This window comes from Staurois parvus, unplaced genomic scaffold (assembly GCF_062004578.1).
Source record: "Staurois parvus isolate SC_StPar_1 unplaced genomic scaffold, SC_StPar_1.0 ptg001627l, whole genome shotgun sequence".
NCBI lineage: Eukaryota > Metazoa > Chordata > Amphibia > Anura > Ranidae > Staurois > Staurois parvus.
In genome coordinates this window covers 169573-184717 of record NW_028319423.1, presented here as the reverse complement: position 1 = coordinate 184717, position 15145 = coordinate 169573, and the positions used below count along the sequence as shown (strand labels likewise).

The following is a 15145-nucleotide window of genomic DNA, read 5'->3' as shown; positions in this document are numbered from 1 at the left end:
AGTTTTTTATGTGCAGCAATGAAATTTTTGTTTTTCTATATATGGCCTTTGGGAGGGCCTGATTGCTATGCATTGTGACTGATCACCGTTGTGCACTTGACATATATATATATATATATATATATATATATATATATATATATATATATATATACATAGTTTTGGATGGAATGGGAAAGGGTTAGAGCAGGGGTCACCACATTAAGCCTTGGCTCGCACCTACAGGTGTGACCAAGTACAGGGGCCATAGGTGTGGTCAGCCTTAAGGTGTGCTCCCCAAAGCTCAAACACACATATGTTGTAAATATATTATATATATATATATATGGGTTGGGTTGGACAACACCAGGTAAAAGAACAAAATCTTTGCCTAATATGGTGTAGGACCGCCTTTGGCATCCAAGACGGTGGGAATTCTCCTGGGAATTGACAAATATAAGTCATGGATGGTGGATAATAGAATCTAATATGACTCTTCATGCAAAAATCGTTCCAGTTCTTGCAGAGATGCTGGAGGCAGAAAAGGAGCCTGAACTTTGTTCTCCAAAATTAACCATAGCAGCTCTATGATATTGAGGTCCGGCAACTGTAGCGCCCAGGGAAGGTGTGAGACTTTGCCTGCATTCTCATCTAACCATGATTTGAAAACACCAGCTGTGTGAATCGGAGCATTACTGTCTTGGTAAATGGCGCTGTCTTCGGGAAACAATCTCTTCACTATGGAGTGCAAATGGTTGGCCAACATTTGTACATAGCTGCTGGCAGTCACTCTACCTTTCCAGGTGATGATGGGACCTGCAGAAGACCAAGATATGGCTGCCCAAACCATGACTGCGCCGCCACCATGCTTTACTGTTGGCACAAGACAGTTTTGGTGGTAAGCTTGGGATGGTGTTCGCCACACGTGCCACCAGTGGTTGAGAACAGTGTGAAGCTCGATTCATCAGACCATATTACAGTCTTCTGTTGATCAATAGTCTACAATTTATGGGTGTTGCATTACTCTCTCCTCTTGTGAGCATTAATATCGGTCACTAGTGGTTTGGCAGTTGCAGCTCGCTTGTAGATGTTCTGCTCATGAAGTTCCCTCCGCACAGGTTTTGTGGACACGGGCTCTGGAAGACTAAGACTGAGCTCTGCAGTCACTTTTGCAGCAGTTGTTTCCTTGTTCTGGGTCACTATCGTGCGCAGTGTCCTTTTGTCTCTTTCGGTCAATTGACCATGTGGACTGAGCTTATACTTATCACACGATGTTTTCCCATAACTGTATATAACCTTTGATGCTGCACCTTGTGACACCGGAAATACAGTTGTGTTCAAAATAATAGCAGTGTGTTGAAAAAAGTGAATAATGCTGAAAATCCTTCTAATAGCTTTTATTTCCATCCACACAAATGCATTGGGAACACGACACATTCTATTCCAAATCAAAACATGAAGAAAAATATATCAAATTTGTGTTGTTCCTCTAAAAAAATGGAAGAAAAGTGAATATTAGACGGTTCAAAAAAATCGCAGTGTTTGTATTCTTTTTTACAAACTCAAACATTCACTATATAAACTGAGAAATGTTTGAAGATTTTGCTTTCCTTTGAATGACTTCATGAATATTTGGTTGTAGTCGCACTGTTTCTGAGAACTGCTGTACATCTGTGTTGCATGGAGTCACCCAACTTCTGGCCCCTGTGATCAGGTATTCCAGCCCAGGATGATTGGACCACATTCCACAGTTCTTCTCTATTTCTTGGTTTTGCCTCAGAAACGGCATTTTTGATGTCACCCCACAAGTTTTCTATTGGATTAAGATCCGGGGATTGGGCTGGCCACTCCATAACGTCCATCTTGTTGGTCTGGAACCAAGATGTTGTACGTTTATTGGTGTGTTTGGGGTCGTTGTCTTGTTGGAACACCCATTTCAAGGGCATTTCCTCTTCAGCATAAGGCAGCATGACCTCTTCAAGTATTCTGATGTATTCAAACTGATCCATGATCCCTGGTATGCGATAAATAGGCCCAACACCGTAGTATGAGAAACATCCCCATATCATGATGCTTGCACCACTATGCTTCACGGTCTTCACAGAGTACTGTGGCTTGAATTCAGTGTTTGGGGGTCGTCTGACAAACTGTCTCCGCCCACTAGACCCAAAAAGAACAATCTTACTTTCATCAGTCCACAAAATATTGCGCCATTTCTCTTTAGGCCAGTCAGTGTGCTCTTTGGCAGATTGTAACCTCTTCAGCACATCTTTTTTCCAACAGTGGGACTTTGCGGGGACTTCTTGCAGATAGCTTGGCTTCACATAGACGTCTTCTAATTGTAACAGTCCTCACAGGGAACGTCACACCTTCTTTCATCTTCCTGGAGCTGATTGTTGGCTGAGTCCGCGCCATTTTGGCTATTCTTCTATCCATTCGAATGGTAGTTTTTCGCTTTCTTCCACGTCTTTCAGGTTTTGGTTGCCATTTTAAAGCATTTGCGATCATTTTAGCTGAGCAGCCGATCATTTTCTTCACTTCTTTATATGTTTTCCCCTCACCAATCAACTTTTTAATCAAGGTACGCTGTTCTTCTGAACAATGTCTGGAACGACCCATTTTCCTCAGAATTTCAGAGAGAAATGCACTGTAACCAGCATGTACAACATTTGCTGCCTTCCTTCCTTAAATAAGGGCAATAACTGCCACCTGTTTTTCAAAGAATGAATGACCTCACTAATAGAACTCCACACTGCTATTATTTTGAACACGCCCCTTTCAATGAGTGATTCAATGACACAGAATCAGCAGCATGCATGTCATGACTGTTGGGTCTGTTGGATTTCTATTACTCTACTACACCTGCTAGGAAATTATTTGCCATGTAGAAATATCATTTCTACCAAAAACAGTGATTGATCCGGTTAGTGATGTCTGACTGATATTATTTTGAACACAACTGTATATTGGCAACTTCAGTCACAGAGGCACCAGGTAATTGGCATCAACAATTTGCCCTCTTTGAGCCCTGCTTCCCACTGATGCGGTGCGGAATTTGCAGCATTTTCTGTGCAAATTCCGCACCGCATCAGAATCGCACCCCGTTCATGCGAACCGCTGAGGGTGTGTATGTTAAGTTAACAACACCCCGAAAGCAGTCCGCAAAATGCTGTGCGATGCGCAGAATCGGATCACTTAGGTGTGAATATCCATGCGATCCGATTCTAGCTCCAATCGCACCGCACACAAATCGCATGTGATTTGCACAGGAATGCGGTGCGGTTCCTCTGCAAATCACATGCGATATACTGCATCGCATGTATGTGAACCCAGGCTGAAGCTCAATAAGCTCTGACATCACTTCCACTTTCAATGCGAAACATGTCGTGTCTCTTTCAAACCTGCAAATCATGTAGTGTTTCCATATTTTTGTCCAACCCCTGTATATACTGTATATACATACACGCATAGGCACACACACTCTTATAAGTAAATGTAAACAATCATTTTAAAATGTATTAAAACATTTTTTCTCTAAATAAACATTCCAACATTTACGATTGTTTTTTGCTAGTGTCCCCCCCCCCCCCTCCACACACACACACCCAGTAGCAGTAGTTGTATTTTTGTTTAATTTTTTTGTTTATTTATTGCAATTTTTTAAATTATTTTTTACAATATGACCTTTTTTTTTACTATTTTTAGGAGCCCCTTTGGGGGCTTTGGTGAAATATCCGGGGTTTAATATTTTACAATATACCTTTTTTTTTTACATTTTTTTAGGAGCCCCATTGGGGGCTTTGGTGAAATATCAGGGGTTTAATTTTTTACAACATGACTTTTTGTTTACAATTTTTTAGGATCCCCTTTGGGGGCTTTGGTGAAATATCAGGGGTTTAATTTTTTACAATATGACTTTTTTTTTTTTAATTTTTTAGGAGCCCCATTGGGGGCTTTGGTGAAATATCAGGGCTTTAAACAGACCCCTGATATCTCACTTTTGAGACAGAAAAGGGGACTGAGGACAGGGATTCCCCAATCCCTTTTCTTTGCAGCTTGAGCTGCACTGGACAGTGAATGAATGGGAAGAGCCCTGTGCTGACCAGCTTCCTGTTCATTCACAAATTGAAGCATAGAAAGCAGTTTTTAATTGAGTTAGGCTTTAAATATACTAAAATTGGACAATATGGAGTAGTTGGTCTTCCTATTTTTTTGTTTATGATTTTATATAAACTGTATTTGTATACTGAATGTTCTAATTCCATTCTGCCCTCCATGACAGGTTATGGGAACATAGCGCCGAGCACAGAAGGAGGAAAGATATTTTGCATCCTCTATGCGATATTTGGAATTCCACTCTTTGGTTTCCTATTGGCTGGAATTGGGGATCAGCTGGGCACCATCTTTGGGAAGAGCATTGCAAGAGTCGAGAAGGTTTTCAGGGTAAGAATCAGCATTCAATGACGGCATTAGGAAGGTGACACTTCCATTGATAGGCGCCACCAGGGAACGGTGGGACTTCCCATATTTAAAGTGTATGTAAACCTAAAAAAGATGTTGCAGCCTCAGAGTTCCCGGATGTGGAGGCTGCTTTCGTTTTCTTACTTTAAGCTTTTTTCCTTTATTTTCAGCTGGTGATCCTGTCCTAGAATGAGTGGAAAGGTCCTCTTATTGGTGGGACTTTAAGGGCACAAATGGCAAGCTTGACAATTCAACAGTTTAACCCCTCGCCTACCGGGCACTTATACCCCCTTCTTTAACAGGCCAATTTTCAGCTTTCAGTGCTGTCGCACTTTGATTGACAATGGCGCGGTCATGCAAGATTGTACCCATATGAAATTTTTCTCATTTTTTTCTCACAAATAGAGCTTTCTTTTGGTGATATTTAATCGCCGCTGGGCACTTTACGTTTTGCGCTATAAACAAAAAATGCAAAAAATTGGAAAAAAAAAAGTTTCTTTGTTTCTATTATAACATTTTTCAAACAGGTAATTTTTCTCCTTCACTGATGTGCGTTAATGAGGCAGCACTGATGGGCACTAATAGGCAGCACTGATGGGCACTGATAGGCAGCACTAATGGGCTCTGATAGGTGGAACTGATAGGCAGCACTAATGAGGCGGCACTGATAGGTGGCACTGATAGACAGCACTGATAGGTGGCACTGACTGGCATCACTGCTGGGCACTGACTGGCGGCACTGCTAGCCATTGACTGGCGCAACTGCTGGACACTGACTGGTGGCACTGACTGGCAGCACTGCTGGGCTGCACTGATGGGCACTGGTGGGTGGCACTGGTGGGCACAGGTGGGTGGACACAGGTGGGTGGCACTGCTGGGTACAGGTAGGTGGCACTTCTGAGCACAGGTGTGTGGCACTGCTGGGTGGCACAGGTGGGTGCACTGCTGGGTACAGGTAGGTGGCACTTCTGAGCACAGGTGTGTGGCACTGCTGGGTGGCACAGGTGGGTGCACTGCTGGGCACAGGTGGGCGAACTGCTGGGCACAGGTGGGCGGAACTGGTGGGTGGCAATGCTGGGCACCGATCATCAGGGCACTGATGATCAGTGCCGATCCCTGCTCTGACAACTGCCGGTTCTCGGCAGTACTTTCCTCACATTCTGACAGCGTGAGGAAAGTGCAGTCGAGAACTGGCAATTGCATTTCCCGGTGATCAGTGTGTCATTGGACACGGCTGATCACGTGGTAAAAGGCCACTGTGATTGGCCTTTTACCACATCACGTGATCAGCTGTGTCCGTAGGACACAGCGATCACGGAGATCGCCAGGTGCGTGCCCCCGGGGGTGCGCAGGAGAGCGTGCTCTGGGAGGACACCCTCCCAGAACTGGCCGGCCGCTGTGTAGCTGTCATTTGGCTATCTGCGGTTGGCAAGTGGTTAAAAGAACATGCGATTTTTATTTTTACCATCTTAAAACAGACAAGATACAATACAAAGTGTGGCAGCCACACCATCAAGCTTGCCATTCGATAGAATTGTACAGTAAAAGTCCCACCAATAAGAAGACCTTTCCTCTGTATCCTTGATGATGGCACTTCTTGTATCAACTGGTGGCCCTCCAGCTGTTGCAAAACTACAAGTCCCATCATGCCTCGGCCTTTGGGAGTCATGCTTGTAACTGTCAATCTTGCAATGCCTCATGGGACTTGTAGTCTGGCAACAGCTGGAGGGCCACCAGTTTGACACCCGTGCTCTAGAGGAATCCTGCATAGTGTGTACTGTACAACTTCCAACTGGACCAATGTTACTATATATACAATATCCATAAATGGAATTCTTCTTTAAGCTCGTGGCATTCTTCTTCTCTTCTCCTGGTGGCCTCTCATTAGGCGGAATTGGCCCCTGAGTGTCTTATTGGGACTGTGGATTCCAGCTGAGCCTGTTATCTTAATGAGCAGAAGCATGATGTATATTTAATGAGGCCTATGTGAAGCATTCCGAGTGCAATGAAGAATTCCTGAATCCCTTTGTCTATGAACATTCAAAGTATATTATTAATTCATTATCATTATTACTAGTATTATTAATTATCTTCATTTTTGAAGGACAAGTGCACTTGTCTAGGCACCCCCCCCCATCCACACTACGTAACCCACCCCCCCACTTTTGTAGCCATCATCTGAGCATCTTCAGAGTTTACATTGTAGAATTGTTCCAACACAGAGATTCAGCAGGGATGTCATGGCTAATAAGCCCCCATGAAGTGACCACTCTGCTCAGATTTTGATTGTAAGTGCATGCTACAAGAACTCTTCTACTAGCGCCAGGGCCGTGGATAAGGGGGTACCACCAGTCCTCATGTATGGGGCCCAGGCTGGCAGGGGGGCCCAGGCAGGTGAATCGGATATAGGCAGGGAGGGTGATTGGTATGGTGGGAGGGGGTAATTACTGGAACTCTGCAGCAGCTGAAAGTTGCCTTCTTCTCCTCTTCCTCTTGCTGGCTTTCAGCTGCTGCAGGGGGAGCCATACAGGGGATAGGTTCAAGTAATTACCCCCCCTGCTGCCCAGGCCCCCTTTTTGCGCCTAGCCCTGCAGTGGTACCAGCTTCCCTCCTCTCCTTTCAGCAGCTGCAGTGAGAGCCATACAGGGAATCGGTTCCAGTAATTACCCCCCCCCCCTGCTGCCCAGGCTTACCCCTGCAGTGCTGCCAGCTTCCTTCCTGTCCTTTCAGCAGCTGCAGAGAGAGCCATACAAGGGATCGGTTCCAGTAATTACCCCCCCTGCTGCCCAGGCTCACCCCCACAGTGCTGCCAGCTTCCCTTCTCTCCTTTCAGCAGCTGCAGAGAGAGCCATACAGGGGATCATGTCCAGTAATTACTCCCTGCTGCCCAGGCTCACCCCCACAGTGCTGCCAGCTTCCCTCCTCTCCTTTCAACAGCTGCAGAGAGAGCCATACAGGGGATCGGTTCCAGTAATTACCCCCGTGCTGCCCAGGCTCACCCCCGCAGTGCTGCCAGTTTCCCTCCTCTCCTTTCAGCAGCTGCAAGCACACAATAAGATCTTTCAGGATGGGGAAAGGGTCCAGTAAATACATCACATTTACCAGCCCCCTTCCTTTCCCGAATGAACACAATGAGTGATTGGTACCAATCACTAACTGTGTACATTCATAATAGAAGCATAGTAAACTGTGTTTTTTTGGAAGGTGGGGCCCTGCATGGTTGGCTGTGTGGGGCCCTGTGGTTTCTTACAGCAGCCCTGACTAGTGCTCACACTTGACTATTACATGACTGCCTACGGGATGCCTACCAACATTGCACTTCATTCAGCCCTGAGGAAGGCGATGAAAACCACAAAAACGGGTCAGGTTTACAAATCTGATTCTGCAATGTTCTGTATGATTAACCTCTGCTCGCTGGGCGTACACAAATATGCAGCCTCTCGGTGGTTGGGCCTTGACGCGGAACGGCTGCATATTTGCGCACAAACGTGTGCTGAGACAGCGCGCTCCTGGAACATGTGTTGGTGCCCCACAGAAAGGTCCCGATCTCTCCTTGCGATTGGGACCTTTCCGATCATGTGACTGCCATGACAGTCAATCATGGCGGTCACATGACCCTAAACCCCGCCCCACCTCCCGGCGTCAGAAGCCCTTTAATGGGCCGGGAGGTGCTGGCGTGAAGGGGTTAAAGAGAGGCAGCCGTTGCTTTGTTCTTTAGTACCAATCCCTGATGAAGGGAAATGAGAATCCCGAAACATGTCGTATTTTATCACATAAAAGTATGAATATAATGGAATCTGGTCTTTATACATTCTGCTTTTCCCCTTTGAACACCGAGGTTTTTATTGCCGTCTGTCTGTTGTCCCAAATGGATGGATGGATGGATGGATCAGACAACAGATAAAACTGGCTCCGAATTATATTAATAGCAAACAAGAAGAAGGTCTCTCATAGTGTAGTATTTAACCACTTCCAGTCCGGACACTTTCACCCCCTTCCAGTCCAGACACTTTCACCCCCTTCCAGTCTGGACACTTTCACCCCCTTCCAGTCTGGACACTTTCACCCCCTTCCAGTCCAGACACTTTCACCCCCTTCCAGTCCGGATACTTTCACCCCCTTCCAGTCCGGACACTTTCACCCCCTTCCAGTCCAGACACTTTCACCCCCTTCCAGTCCGGACACTTTCACCCCCTTCCAGTCCAGACACTTTCACCCCCTTCCAGTCCGGATACTTTCACCCCCTTCCAGTCCGGACACTTTCACCCCCTTCCAGTCCGGACACTTTCCCCCCCTTCCAGTCCGGACACTTTCACCCCCTTCCAGTCCGGACACTTTCACCCCCTTCCAGTCCAGACACTTTCACCCCCTTCCAGTCCGGATACTTTCACCCCCTTCCAGTCCGGACACTTTCACCCCCTTCCAGTCCGGACACTTTTACCCCCTTCCAGTCCGGACACTTTCCCCCCCTTCCAGTCCGGACACTTTCCCCCCCTTCCAGTTCGGACACTTTCCCCCCCTTCCAGTCCGGACACTTTCACCCCCTTCCAGTCCGGACACTTTCACCCCCTTCCAGTCCGGACACTTTCACCCCCTTCCAGTCTGGACACTTTCACCCCCTTCCAGTCCGGACACTTTCACCCCCTTCCAGTCCGGACACTTTCACCCCCTTCCAGTCCGGACAATTTCACCCCCTTCCTGTCCGGACACTTTCACCCCCTTCCTGTCCGGACACTTTCACCCCCTTCCTGTCCGGACACTTTCCCCCCCTTCCTGCCCAGGCCAATTTTCAGCTTTCAGAGCTATCACACTTTGAATGACAATTGCGCGGTCATGCAACACTGTACCCATATGAATTTTTTAGTATTTTTTTGAGACAGATAAAACTTTATTTTGGTGGTATTTATTCACCACTGGGATTTTTTTTTTGCTATATAAATGAAAAAGTCCAAAAATTTAGAAAAAACTGTTTTATAAAATTTTGCAAATAAATGATCTTTCTTCATAAATCTTGGCCAAAATTTATTCAATTATCTTTTTAGTAAACAAAAAAATAACCCAAATCAGTTTATAACCAAAAAGTTAAATTTTTCTAATTTGTTTTTTTACATTTTTATTTTATTTTTTTATATTATTTTTATATTATTTTTTATGTTTTTTTTGTTTTTACATACTATCACCCTAGCAGTACAGTGTCACCATGGTGACACTGTACTACTTGTGGGGGGTGATGAAGATTTTTTTTTTTTTTTTTTTTACACTGATCACTTTTACACCCATAAAGGCTGTAAAAGCAATTATTTCTCCTTCTCTCTGGCTGCATTCTTGCAGTCATTGAGAAATACTGAGTGAGCTGTGATTGGTCACAGCTTGTCACATGTTACAAGGCTGTTGTGAATAGCCCTGTATCTTGTGATCTCTGTGATCATTCACAGATTTCACACGTAGTAAGTAATGATGTCAGAAGTGACATCTTGCTTACTACTCTTCATGTGATCACTGATTGGCCAATCAGTGATCACATGAATCGGAACCTCGCACAGAGGTCCTGTACAACCAGGGGCGGACTGACCATTTGGAAACTCGGGCACTGCCCGAGGGCCCGGGGTCAGTAGGGGGCCCCATGAGATGCCCCTGGTACCTTTTTCATAGGCTTTTTTGAGTTTGGGCAAGGACACAGGGGCCCCATGATCCCCTATCCCCATGAGTTGCCAGTCCGCCCCTGCATACAACGATCAGTGTTCCACTGTGTCTGGAGGACACAGCGGACACCAGATCGTGGTGCTGCGTGCTCCCAGGGAGCGCACACAAGGTGGGAGTGGGGAGGACGTTTATAAATGGCCACCCGCCCCTGCACTGCTCCCGTCTGGCCGTTTATATACATGGGCCGGACGGGAAGTGGTTAAAACCGCCACATTTTATTAAAATAAAAAAGCTACTCACAAGTGTAGAACATATACCGACATTACAATCTCTCTTATTCCCGACCAATGCCACGAGTGGTGTGATGATGTCACAAGCGTAGCTCCACCCAAAGCGTTTCGTCCATTAGGATGTCATCACTGGGACAACAGAGTATAACGGAGATTATCTGTGGTGAAACTATAAATGTGGCCATTTTAAGTACTACTCTATGAAAGACCTTCTCTTTCTTGTTTGCTATGAATATAATCCGGAGCCAGTTTTATCTGTTGGGAGTACCTATGTCGTTCTGATCCATCCATTTGGGTTTTGTCCCTCAATGTGTAGCCAGACCTCCGTTCTCTGAGGTCTGAGAATCTGGTAAGCAGGGTGTGAATGTCGGTGCACACAAGCGGTGAAGATTTTGTTTATTAGTGGGATCTTTTGGGCTGTTTCATTTGCACTGGATTTTCCGTCGGCTATGGACTGTGAACATATTGATGGACTTTTATGTTCATTTTCAGTTATTTCTCATATATGCACTGTATGTTGGTGGGTAGCGCTACACAGTTTTTTTTGTTTGATGATTTAATATTTATATATTTGTGTGTGATATTTAGTGGGTGCAGCTACGATTGAGACATCTACTTTCACTCATTTTATGTTTGTGACACGTAGCACAATCAGTCTTGGTATGTAAATTTGAAAATATGTAAAATATATTTAATGTTTATAATAAAATTATAAATAGTGTATATATATATATATATATATATATATATATAATATATATATTTACTATATATATATTTATATATATATATATTTATTTTATATATATATATATATATATATATATTTATTTTATATATATAGTTATTTATTTATATATATATTTATATTCATTTATTTTTATATATATATATATAAATGAATATAAAAAAATATAGTATATATAATTATAATGTTATATATAGTTACTATATATATATATATATATATATATATATATATATATATATATTTATTTATTTATTTATTTTATATATATATATATATATATATATATATATATATATATATATATATATATATTTTTATATATATATATATATATATATATATATATACAGTCATGGCCGAAATTGTTGGCACCCTTGATATTTTTCCTGAAAATCAAGTATTTCACACAAAAAAGGTATTGCATTAACACATGTTTTGCTATACACATGTTTATTCCCTTTGTATGTATTGGAACAAATATAAAACAGAGGCAGAAAAGCAAATATGACATAATGTCACACAAAACCCCAAAAATGGGCTGGACAAAAGTATTGGCACCCTTAACTTAATATTTGGTTGCACACCCTTTGGAAAACATAACTGAAATCAGTCGCTTCCTATAACCATCAATAAGCTTCTGACACCTCTCACCCGGAATTTTGGACCACTCTTCCTTTGCAAACAGCTCCAGGTCTCTCTTATTGGAAGGACACCTTTTCCCAACAGCAATTTTAAGATCTCTCCACAGGTGTTCAATGGGATTTAGATCTGGGCTCATTGCTGGCCACTTCAGAACTCTCCAGCGCTTCTTTGCCATCCATTTCTGAGTGCTTTTTGACGTATGTTTGGGGTCATTGTCCTGCTGGAAGACCCAGGATCTTGGACGCAAACCCAGCTTTCTGACACTGGGCCCTACAGTGCGACCCAAAATCCTTTGGTAATCCTCAGATTTCATGATGCCTTGCACACAGTCAAGGCACCCAGTGCCAGAGGCAGCAAAACAACCCCAAAACATCATTGAACCTCCACCATATTTTACCGTAGGTACTGTGTTTTGTTCTTTGTAGGCCTCATTCCGTTTTCGGTAAACAGTAGAATGATGTGCTTTACCGAAAAGCTCTATCTTGGTCTCATCTGTCCACAAGACGTTTTCCCAGAAGGCTTTTGGCTTACTCAAGTACATTTTGGCAAACTGTAGTCTTGCTTTTTTATGTCTCTGTGTCAGCAGTGGGGTCCTCCTGGGTCTCCTGCCATAGCGTTTCATTTCATTTAAATGTCGACGGATAGTTCGCGCTGACACTGATGCTCCCTGAGCCTGCAGGACAGCTTGAATGTCTTTGGAACATGTTTGGGGCTGCTTATCCACCATCCGGACTATTCTGCGTTGCAATCTTTCATCAATTTTCCTCATCCGTCCACGACCAGGGAGATTAGCTACAGTGCCATGGGTTGCAAACTTCTTGATAATGTTGCGCACTGTGGACAAAGGCAAATCTAGTTCTCTGGAGATGGACTTGTAACCTTGAGATTGTTGATATTTTGCCACAATTTTGGTTCTCAGGTCCTCAGACAGTTCTCGTCTCCTCTTTCTGTTGTCCATGCTTAGTGTGGCACAGACAGACACACAATGCAAAGGTTAAGTGAACGTCTCTCCTTTTTATCTGCTTTCAGGTGTGATTTCTATATTGCCCACACCTGTTACTTGCCCCAGGTGAGTTTACAGGAGCATCACATGCTTGTAACATTTTTATTTATCCGCAGTTGTGAAAGGGTGCCAATACTTTTGTCCAGCCCATTTTTGGAGGTTTGTGTGACATTATGTCGAATTTGCTTTCTTTCCTCCCTTTTTTTGTTTTGTCCCAATACACACAAAGGGAATAAACATGTGTATAGCAAAACATGTGTTAATGCAATACGTTTCGTGAGAAATACATGATTTCCTGGAGAAATATCAAGGGTGCCAACAATTTCGGCCATGACTGTATATATATATATATATATATACACACACACACAATTAAATAGACAAAGTTCAATTTCTGTGTGTTTTTAAATATATATATAAAAACATATGTTTATTTTATGTGTATGTATGTATATATACATATATATGTGTATATATACAGTGGAGCAAAAAAGTATTTAGTCAGCCACCAATTGTGCAAGTTCTCCCACTTACAAAGATGACATAGGCCTGTAATTGACATCATAGGTAGACCTCAACTATGAGAGACAAAATGAGAAAAAAAAAATCCAGACAATCACATTGGCTGATTTGGAAAGAATTTATTTGCAAATTATGGTGGAAAATAAGTATTTGGTGAATATGAAAAGTTCATCTCAATACTTTGTTATATATCCTTTGTTGGCAATGACAGAGGTCAGACGTTTCCTGTAAGTCTTCACAAGGTTGGCACACACTGTTGCTGGTATGTTGGCCCATCCTCCATGCAGATCTCCTCTAGAGCAGTGATGTTTTGGGGCTGTCCCTGGGCAACACGGACTTTCAACTCCCTCCAAAGGTTTTCTATGGGGTTGAGATCTGGAGACTGGCTAGGCCACTCCAGGACCTTGAAATGCTTCTTACGGAGCCACTCCTTCGTTGCCCGGGCGGTATGTTTGGGATCATTGTCATGTTGGAAGACCCAGCCACGTTTCATCTTCAATGCCCTTGCTGATGGAAGGAGGTTTGCACTCAAAATCTCACGATACATGGCCCCATTCATTCTGTCCTGTACATGGATCAGTCGTCCTGGTCCCTTTGCGGAGAAACAGCCCCAAAGCATGATGTTGCCACCCCCATGCTTCACAGTAGGTATGGTGTTCTTTGGATGCAACTCAGCATTCTCTCTCCTCCAAACACGATGAGTTGTGTTTCTACCAAAGAGTTCTAATTTGGTTTCATCTGACCATATGACTTTCTCCCAATCCTCTTCTGGATCATCCAAATGCTCTCTAGCAAACTTCAGACGGGCCCCGACATGTACTGGCTTAAGCAGGGGGACACGTCTGGCACTGCAGGATCTGAGTCCCTGGCGGCGTAGTGTGTTACTGATGGTAGCCTTTGTTACGTTGGTCCCAGCTCTCTGCAGGTCATTCACTAGGTCTCCCTGTGTGGTCCTGGGATTTTTGCTCACCATTCTTGTGATCATTTTGACCCCAGATCTTGCGTGGAGCCCCAGATCGAGAGATATTATCAGTGGTCTTGTATGTCTTCCATTTTCTAATTATTGCTCCCACGGTTGATTTGTTCACACCAAGCTGCTTGCCTATTGCAGATTCAGTCTTCCCAGCCTGGTGCAGGTCTACAACTTTGTTTCTGGTGTCCTTCGACAGCTCTTTGGTCTTCACCATAGTGGAGTTTGGAGTGTGACTGTTTGAGGTTGTGGACAGGTGTCTTTTATACTGATAACAAGTTCAAACAGGTGCCATTGATACAGGTAATGAGTGCAGGACAGAGGAGCCTCTTAAAGAAGAAGGTACAGGTCTGTGAGAGCCAGAAATCTTGCTTGTTTGTAGGTGACCAAATACTTATTTTCCACCATAATTTGCAAATAAATTCTTTCCAAATCAGCCAATGTGATTATCTGGATTTTTTTTCTCATTTTGTCTCTCATAGTTGAGGTCTACCTATGATGCCATTTACAGGCCTCTGTCATCTTTTCAAGTGGGAGAACTTGCACAATTCGTGGCTGAATAAATACTTTTTTGCCCCACTGTATATATATATATATATATATATATATATATATATATACAGTATATATACAATTTAATAGACAAAGTTCAATTTTTGTGTGGTTTTGAGAACAGAATTGTATATGTAAACTATCAATGATATCATTTAAACCTAGTAAAAGCTGAGTTAAAACTAATGAACGCAAAAATCAATCTTAAAATGATTTATGTTATATATATTCATGTATTATATTTCATTTAATTCATTTTAAGACAGTAAAAACTAATTTAAAAAAAAATCGATATTAAAACCAATTAAATGAAATAAGATTCAAAGAATTTA

The 15145-nt window shown here is 43.1% G+C and overlaps 1 protein-coding gene across 2 annotated transcripts in view; it reads left to right on the top strand.

Moving 5' to 3' along the window:
• Nucleotides 1-15145, top strand: part of KCNK10 (potassium two pore domain channel subfamily K member 10) — a 187520-nt gene that overhangs the window by 131141 nt on the left and 41234 nt on the right. For both annotated transcript variants that reach the window (XM_089663110.1, XM_089663109.1), the window contains exon 4: nucleotides 4262-4422. In XM_089663110.1, the coding sequence (XP_089519236.1) occupies nucleotides 4262-4422 (161 nt within the window). The remainder of the gene's footprint in view (nucleotides 1-4261; nucleotides 4423-15145) is intronic.